The sequence below is a fragment of the Lycium ferocissimum genome, chromosome 6 (assembly GCF_029784015.1).
Source record: "Lycium ferocissimum isolate CSIRO_LF1 chromosome 6, AGI_CSIRO_Lferr_CH_V1, whole genome shotgun sequence".
Taxonomy (NCBI): Eukaryota; Viridiplantae; Streptophyta; class Magnoliopsida; order Solanales; family Solanaceae; genus Lycium; species Lycium ferocissimum.
Window position 1 is genome coordinate 65,018,943 of NC_081347.1, and position 9,556 is coordinate 65,028,498.

The following is a 9,556-nucleotide window of genomic DNA, read 5'->3' on the forward strand; positions in this document are numbered from 1 at the left end:
AATGAATATTTTATGGGTTCAAAAAAAACCAATTTATTGATATGGATTTTTTAATACTTAAGAAGAGATATACAAGTACCGATTGTCACAAATTTTGAGGATTGAGTTCTAATATTCTTAATAAAGTTCAGTTCTGGGAATGCTTGGTCTCAAAATGTGACAAAACACCGAAAGAACTTCTCACCGCAAACATAGAACTGAAAGCATTGAGATGTGATTATCCTCATTAATGTTCATGAATTTTGATAGTACATGACATAAAGTGCTACACGTTGGAGTGAAAGTTAGAACGAAATGTTTATGTGTATAGCGTCACCGACGTTATCACAAGGAATAACATGTTCAAAGTATTATGCTACATGATTTCGATTTCATCTTGTGATGTTATACTATGGTAATGTTCCAACAAAATATTACTCTACGCATAAATATTATTTGATTTTTAAGTCTTGATTTATATTTAAATAAGTGATTGTTGAGATTTTATTTAAATATAAATTATTTATAAAGAGTTTTAAATAGAAAGGTGTCTTTTAGTGAAAGGATGTACCTTTTCTAATTATCTGTAACTTCTCTTGTCTATTTAAAGACAACTGGTATTAGTTCTGAAGAATGAAAAACACGTTACTTTTTCTTCTTCCCAAATAACGTTTTTCTTCTACATACAAAAATCTTGCGCTTAAAAATCAGAAAAGTTTTTGCTTTCCTAAGATGGATTTGTTCACTATTTGCTCGGTGTAGATCTCCAAAAGGCTTGTCATATCCACTAAAACTATTTGCACACAATCCCATAGCAATTTTGCAGAGGAGAGGGAGCAAATTTTTGCTTTTGTAGTGCTTTCACGCGTTTTTTGCTGCCCTCCAATCATGTGTTCATTGTTCATATTTTCAAGTCTTCATCTTTGTGTTCTTCTTCATATACTTTTCGTGTTCTTGGTATATATTTTCCGTCACTTGATTGATCTATACCCATCCCTTTTAGTACTATGTCTAACAATGTGCAAGAATCAGGATAACTTGGACTTCTAAATTTGTATTTGCCGCCTCAGCAAACAGTTGTTGCAGCTACAATGAGTTGCCGAAAGCTAGTTCTTAAGCCCTTTTTGGTGTAGTCTTTTTCCTTTGTCTTTCATCTGTAGTAGAATACTATCCCATTTTAATGTTGAGGTTCCTACAATTCTACCTGTAAAATTTGACTGTTTAATTTGATCTTTGCTTTGATGTATTTAGACTATACTTGGACAGAAATGAGATGCTTTTGCTTTTGCTTTTGCCTTTGCCTTGCTATCCAAAGTTCAATGTAATCGAATTATGGTTAATTACATAAGCACTTGTGGTTAGCTGCTATATGTCCTGCTTTAGAAGGCTTCTCAATTTAAGTAGGCATTTTCGTCATAGATTCCAAAACAAATTTCACTTTATTTGGAATTTATGGAGTTGAAAGTGGAGTTGTGTTTAGTTATACTTTTTGCAAAGAATATTTGGAATAATGTTGATGCTTGAATGTACTTAAGTACAACTTCAAAAGTGAAAAGTGAGTTGGAAACAAGTTATAAGTTGTTTTTCAAATTTGAAATACAACTTCAAGTTGGATTTGGAATTTGCATGATCAAACACTAATTTTTAAATAAAAATTATTTTCGGAGAAAAAAAGTAAATAATTATTATGGTTAGTTTTGGTTACATGTATGAAGATGGTTCGGTCTAGCGTTAGAAGCTTCATTTGAAAGGAATTACATTGTTAGAGTTGTCCAATAGTAATAACAATAAGAACGACAATTGTCTAGGACCAGAGACAATTCGAATCAAAAGTATAACTACTTGGAAAACATAACAATTCATTATGTGAATTGAAATCTTCCATTCAAACAGATAAGTAGAACTCATCTTGATGTAAGCATAGCATGTCTATGAATAATAGTGTGTGTTGTATCCAAGCTTAAAACAGTGAAGCAAATTAGCAACACAGACGAAAGAGAAATGGAACAAGGGAACAATACTTTTATTACAACTTGGAAACAAACATGGTGAGCTGGAAATGTAACAAACCAACAGTGACCAACCACACAGAGATATTTTCAACTTCACAATACTTGAATAAATAAAACACAAACAACTTCTTTATTGGAATAAATTTATCAGATGAACAGAGTACTGAAGAAAACATGAAATTTGATGACTCCTTATCAAAGAGCATTCTACTTGTCCATGGTTCCAGGCTCCCAGCAACAATCATGCCTGGATCTCTCCTGCAGAAAGGATGAAAAATAAATAAAACAAAACAGAGAAAGAAAGAAATCACTAACAATCACAATACTCCTGATATTACTATACTACAATAAATGTATAACATACCGTAAAATAAAATGATGGATATTCTCTATTCAGAGTCATGTTAGAACAATATGATCAAGTAACAAACAGAAAAGAACATATAATCAGGATCGCGTTGTTGATATACGATGGATAATCAGACTTTGGCGTATAGCTTTACAGGACATTCGATAAGTATGAAAGACAAATCATGTAGAGATAGATGCAGTGTCTAGTAACAGTGATCGACAACAGCTGGACATGAATATAGTAGTCGTGTAATTTCCATGAATACTACAATGTATATTCAAGATCTCTTTAAGAGAAAAATAAAAACTGACCTTTTGAGAAGTATGTGGTCTTCTAATAATCAGCATCAGGAGGTAATGGTGAGTTCGAATTTGATGCTTTCCCGCTGCTTCTTGTGCTCTATTTCTCTTGCAGATCTGACTGCTCCGTGTGTGTTCTTCAGCCTCATCTCTTTAAAGCTATGTACATCAGCCAGCTTATATGGCACGGCCTTAAGACCTTCACAAGAGATAAAAACAAGGTGCCTAAGTCTTGGAAAATGAAGTTTTGAGGCCGTCCAAGTTTCCAACTCTGCCTTTTCAATCCACAGGACCTGGAGTTGACTGAAACCTCCTCTCTCCGCCTTCCAGGATTTCCCCATGAATGCATCCTTCTTTCAACTTTAGGACCTCAAGGGATCCCAATTGCCCCAATATGTTGGCATCACTCCAATCAAACATTGTGCCAGACAACGTTAACTTCTTCAGAGTGCTTAAAAATTTGAAGGACGGAGGAAGGTGTAATTTATTAGAACCATCGTTATACAGTTTCAAATGTTCTAGGCATCTTATGTCTTCAAGATTGCTGAATTCACCCTTGGCAGTGTTAAGGAAAGCCTCCATGTTCCCTCGAATACCCAACTTTTTGAGATTAAAAGCTTTTGCAAAGACATCTATCGTGCAACTTTCTGGTGCCACCACAGAAAGATTTTGTAGGCAAGAATCTTTACCAGTTGGGTTAGGCGAGGGCAGCAAATTTGCAGGGATATTGGTGTGCAGATGCCGCAATTGTAACAAATTCCATATGCTTGCTTCAATCTCAAGGGTGGGCTCTGATGTAGTTGTATTAATTAGAAGAGTTTGTAAGTTCCAGAATTTACCAAAGGCTTCGGGAAGAGCCTTGAAATCTCCCTTAATGGAAATATACTTCAAATGATATAGCTGGTTAAAATCCTTGGAGAAAACGGAGTTGAGGGAACCAATCTCCAAAACCCTAAGCAATGGAAAAGCTTTGTGGATGAGTTGGCTGTAACTGTCAGACAACCCCATTTGGCTTTGTTCTGAATGAAAACAGTAAAAAGATCTAACATGCTTTGCAACTGGCTTTCTGGAGAGAAAGTTTTTCAGAACAGTGGATTGAATACACAATCGACGCGTAGTCTCTGCTATATTGACAGTACCTTCAGTGACAGTATCTGAAGATACTAGTTTAAAGAGCCATTTTTCAGCCTTGACTTTGCAGAAAGCATGCAACAACTCATGAACACGACATGTTTTTATTTTACCATCAAGCCTCTTTCGCATCACTATTACTAGATTCCTATCGACAAGGGCGTTCAAACAAATTTCTGCTCTCTCCTCAAGTGATATCGAGTCGAAGTCGGAGTCAGACTTTATTAAGCACTCAGCAATCCACAAGCGAATCAATTTCTGAGCGGGAATTTGAAAATTTAGAGGAAAGACGCCCAAATGTAGGAAACATAGCTTCATGTCCTTGGTCAAACTATTGTAACTCTCCTTTACGAAGGGATAAATGCTTAGTTGGTCACCTTTATCCATAAATCGCTTCATCACATTTCCCTCAACAAGTTTCCCCTCATGTATCTCCCGGTGAAATCGTAATGAATGTGCAACAGTAGCTAACAAAAGTGGTACTCCACTACATTGTTCTGCAATTCTTTTCCCGATTTCAACCAACTCCTCAGAGAAGGAGGTATGTTTCCCGCCACATCTTTCAATTAACAACTCAGAACTTTCATCTCGAGAAAGATATTTCAGATAATGAGGATCTTCATTGGCATAAGTAGCCACATATCCTATGCGAGTCGTCATCAGAATACGGTGACCTTTTTTATTCTTTGGAAAAATTATTTTGAAAAGATCAACAACTTCCGATGTCCAAACTTTGTCCAACACAAAGAGACATCTACCACCACTTTCAGCCAAAATACCACATATTATTTTAGCTAATTCACGTACATCCATATCTTCATATTCTACATTACTGCCGAGCCGTTCAAGAATAGAAAGACAGATATCCTTCAGCTCGAATTGGCCGACGTTAATCCAAAATGTGCTTTTAAATTGTTCTGAAATTCGAGAATCACAATAGATTTGTTTTGCCAGTGTGGTTTTCCCAAGTCCAACCATTCCCACAATGGGAACAACATCTGGATCTTCCGGTCCTTCAATAAGTCGCTTGATCAGTTTTTCTGCTTCCTCATCAAAGCCCACCACTCTAAAGCGAATAACACGAATGGACTGCATATAAAAAATCAGATTGATTATACGTAGTAGAAAAGTTTAACTTTATGCTGCCAAAATATAAACCTCACTACGGGAAAGAACACATTTGCCAACAATTTTTTTTTGTATGAAGACTTAAAAAAGGCCTTAAGTATACAGTTGTATTTTACTAGAACCTAAGGAAACATTTGAAGTAAAAGTTACATATTTTGTATGAAGACCTTTTTAGGAGAAAAACCGAAAACCGGAGAAAATTTGAGGTTGAAAAACCCGATTTCTGTTAGTTTGGTTTGGTTTATAAATTTGAAAACCCGACACGATTGGTTTGGTTTGGTCTTTAAGAAACCCGAACCAACCAGGTCCATGTACACCCCTAGCTGCGACACATCTTGCCTTTACTAGGGTCCTATTACCCCCTAAACTATTTTAAAGTGTGATAAATGTCACCCTACGTGCTGATGTGGCATAGAAAACCAAACATTTGGCAGGCAGTGAAATACCTTTACTAGGGTCCTATTAAATTTTCTGATGTCAGTAATTATTAATTAATTATCTCTATAACAAATAACTATCTTTTTTTGCGTGTGCGCGCGCAGGTGTATCCGGTGTATACCATGAAATTGTCAATAACATACTAACCATCTTAAGGAAGACGTATGTTCAAATTTATGTACAATGTTTACAAAATACTACTTTCATTTACAACAACTTCTGTCATACGCGACTATAAAAAGAGCTGGGCGCTACAGTTTCTTAAAGAGAAGACACAAACTTCAAGTCGTGAAGCATTGCCAATATAGCTAATGTTGCTTATGTTCATAATTAAACTATGTGTTGTTGAAATATCAAAAGACAAGGAAAGTGACACTCTAAATATTTGATATATTAGAACTACGTAACAAAAAAGTTATACCAATTGAATTGATTGTGTATACCCACAAATTATTGTAGTTTCTTTCAAAATTTTAATTACTCACTATTTACATGTTAAATATTATATATAAGTTTTAAACTAGACATGAACACACATGTCCATAGACTAGTACCCCAAAATAAGCTAACAAAAAGAAAGGGCATGTAAGTAATGGAGAGCAAATTTGAAGAAATAAATCAAATTAAAGCATCAAGAAAAATAAATAGTTTTCCAGATCGTTTGGTATCAGGTCATACCTCGCAGCAAGCACAGGAGTCTCCTTCTTGGGGGGGATCGAGCACCTTCGGAGACTGCTGGTGAACTGTTTTAGACAAAGCATCACCCAAAACATTTGCAACCAGAACAAACTTTTGACCGGACGGAAGAGCTAGTCGTTCTCGGTCGGGAGGTTCCACCATACTGCCGAGGAGGTCTTTGATAATTTGAGAAGCACTCTTCAGTACTACTTTATTCCGGCGGCTAGAACTGATAATGAAGAGACGTTTTGCCGGCCATATATAATAGTAGTATCTCCGTTTTATCAGCATCCTCTTAACCAGCAACTTATCAATGACGTCCTCAATTCTATAAATAACAGATGGAATTTCCGCCATCAACTCTTTTCTCAATCGATGCCTCTTAATATCTGCGACATAAAGTAGGCAGGCATTTAGGCGTCGAACTTGGTCGAGCAGATCTCGAAACTCACTCTCTGAACCTGAGATCAGCTTCAAATCATCATTATCTTCATATAACTGCTTCGACAGGTTGTTCAACAGAATATTGACCACCGCGATCTCTTTCATTTGTGTTTCCTGGGTCTATACGCAATAACGTAAACGAATAGGATAATTTGTACAGTTTCTTCAGCTTTTAGACATTAGAGATCTCCATATTTATACTCTCTCTCTTTCTGTATGAGAAGTGAGAGTGTGCAGTACTTGGTTGACGAAATTTTTTAATATGTGCGTCACACAACTTTCATTAGTATAGTTGTGTGGGACTTTTTTTAATTTACACTTAGTTTATCTCTTATTTTTCATAAGCAAATCTGCTTTGGAGCCCATTATGGTAATTGGATTTTAGACTGCTGCGTAGTTAATTTTTGCTTGAGCAGCTTTGTGTGAAACGTGGGCCCGCTTAAAAATCTGTACTCTTCTGCGTCCTTTTGGAATACTTTGGTCATGTGGGCTCCATAGGTTATCCTGCATTTGACACCTGTACTCTGCCTGTTCTCAATTTCAAAACGGATCTGGAAACAGATCTGCCCCACCTTTCCCTTTCTTTCTTTCCGTTCTCTGACTCCACCGATGCAGCGGATTTGAATTGCAGCAAAAGCCCATTTTTGTTGTTTGTCCCATTTCTTTTCTTTGTCATCCTTTCCCTTTTCCAACAAATCTCTCAGAATCATAAATTCAAACAAAAAGAAAAAAAAAACAAATCTCACAACTGCCAGCACTACCAGTGCATTAACCACAGCTCAACCCTTCATATACATACAACCCATAAATATATGACATGTTTAAATTTTATTTTCTACATGGTAAGTACATAAACAATATTAAATTTGTGTTAACATTGTATAAAAGTTGTATCCAATGTTATTGGGTTTAAATTTTCAACAAGCTAACATAAACTTTGTACTGTAAAAAATTTATACAGTTATATACGTATATGCATATCATTTTTATACCGTCATTTATGAAAAACGTGAATTTAATCCTTGCATGAGATATATATTTCATAAACAAAATTTTGAGAAAATTTTTTAAGCCCTCGAAATCGCATACACATATTTCACACGAGCTATATACAAAATTTTAAACGAAATTTTTAGTTTTGAAATGAGATATATACACATTTCATACACAAAATTTTAAGCCTTGAACGAAAAACTTTTTGTATATGTTTTGTAAGAAATTTATTGTTATGTTTTGTAAACTAAAAGACGTCATATTTTATAAATATACCTTATTCTTAGGTATATAGACGTCATTCTCCCTTTACGGTATCTCAATGGTAATATTTGTGTCACCCAAGCGACAAAAGAAATCTTCAGTAGCAATTTTTAACATACTCAATTTTTTCCTTTTTTTTTTTTTTTTTTTTTTTTTTTTTTTACCTAAATGTGCTTTATTAGAGTTATCTAATATCTAATGTTCATGAGAGTGTTTTCTTTATGATTGTAGAAAAAAGTATTACACCTTCAAAATAATCCTCATCTAAACATGCTTATATTTTTCAAAGAGCTTTTCCAAGACACGCGTTTTAGCAAATATGAGAGAAAATGTGAGGAAACGCTAAATCCTTAATCAGATGATTTATTATCACTCAAATACATAACTTATTTTAGATGATAAGTTTAAAAATTATGTAATCAACACCGCTTAAAAAATTAAATTTGTGACAACATGTTGTGCACGGGCTTCTTCCCGCTAGTATTCTATAAGAGGGAGGTAGCATGCAAAGACTCCGTCAACGTACCTGCTTGCTTCCGAGGACATTTCTGATTTTTCAATGTTCTTGTGCTTTAACTATGTTGTACTAAATGTTGTAGCGTATGCAGGGGCATAACACCCTCGACAAAAAATTAGCGTATGCACGGGCAAAACACCCTCGACAAAAAAATACACTTTAAGGTGTTTTTTTAATTGTTTATGTAGATATATCGATTGTGAATAAGCTAAACACAAGAGAAGGAGTTGGTTAAATAGTTTGTTGTTCAAAATTCACCTTGAAGTTTCAAATTCAAATCTCAGTCATTACATTTTGTTTTTCATACTTCTTTAAAGAAAGTCCTGAATCCGTCATACTGTGTACCTTTTCTCTTTATGGACAAAAAAGTGCGCTGCTTTATTTAATTTCGTATTTCAATTTATACCTTGGGGCCAAGTGGGCTCCCACCTTTACCGAGCAATTTGCAGGATTGCCTTTCTTTTGGGATGGTCTTTAGTATTTACCCCTCAAAATATTGATCTTTAATTTTTGCCCTTCGCGTTAGAATTCTGAGCTTTGCGTAAAAATTATGAGGTTCTGAGTTCGAAATTCCGCTCAGACATAAATTAAAATAAAAAAATCACAAAGCAAGGCTTGCGTCGCGTGTATGTCGAACCCGGCATACACTTCTTAAGGAATAACTAAAGTTGTGTCGGACCCGGCATAACTATAAGTTCCGCCTTATAATGCAAAATTTATGCCTTAAGGAAAAGTTCCGCTTTAGGGGCATACTTTTAGTTATGCCTTAATTAAAAGTCTGCCCATAAGGCATAACTAAAAATATGCTCATAAGGCGAAACTTTTCCTTAAGCCATAACGAAAAGTTTTCCTTTTAAGGCAAAGACTATGTCTTAAGGAAGCATGCTTTTAGTTATGCCTTATGGGGTATACTTTTAATTATGCCTTAATTAAAAGTCTACCCCATAAGGCATAACTAAACTATGTCTTAAGGAAAAGTTCTGCCTTGTACGATAGAGATTTTTAGTTGAGGCTAACTAAAAGTTTTGCTCCATAAGGGTATATCTTAGGGCCCACCATAACTTCGATTATTCCTTAACAAAGTGTATCGCGCCGGTCCCAAGACACACGCGACCCAAGCGTTGCCTTGTGATTTTTTTTTTATTTATGTGCTAGGACCGTTCGAATCAGGTAACCCTGGATATAAAGTCATTTTTCAAACGAAGGACAAAACTTAAAGATCACAAATATAAGGAAAGAATATTTAAAGATCACCCCAAAAGAAGGATAATCTGCTCAATTTTTTGGCTTTACCTCCACACATAATTATCAACAGTTGTAG

At 35.2% G+C, this 9,556-nt stretch overlaps 1 protein-coding gene across 1 annotated transcript; it reads right to left on the reverse strand.

Annotated features, from left to right (window-relative positions):
• Positions 1-1,979: 1,979 nt before the first annotated feature.
• Positions 1,980-7,171, reverse strand: LOC132061540 (putative late blight resistance protein homolog R1A-10). The gene is made up of 4 exons (XM_059454333.1): positions 6,938-7,171; positions 6,063-6,581; positions 2,655-4,862; positions 1,980-2,249 (listed from the first exon to the last, which is right to left on the reverse strand). Exons 1-3 carry the CDS (start codon positions 7,169-7,171, stop codon positions 2,922-2,924), a joined length of 2,694 nt encoding a protein of 897 aa, XP_059310316.1. The 3' UTR covers positions 1,980-2,249; positions 2,655-2,921.
• Positions 7,172-9,556: the final 2,385 nt, after the last annotated feature.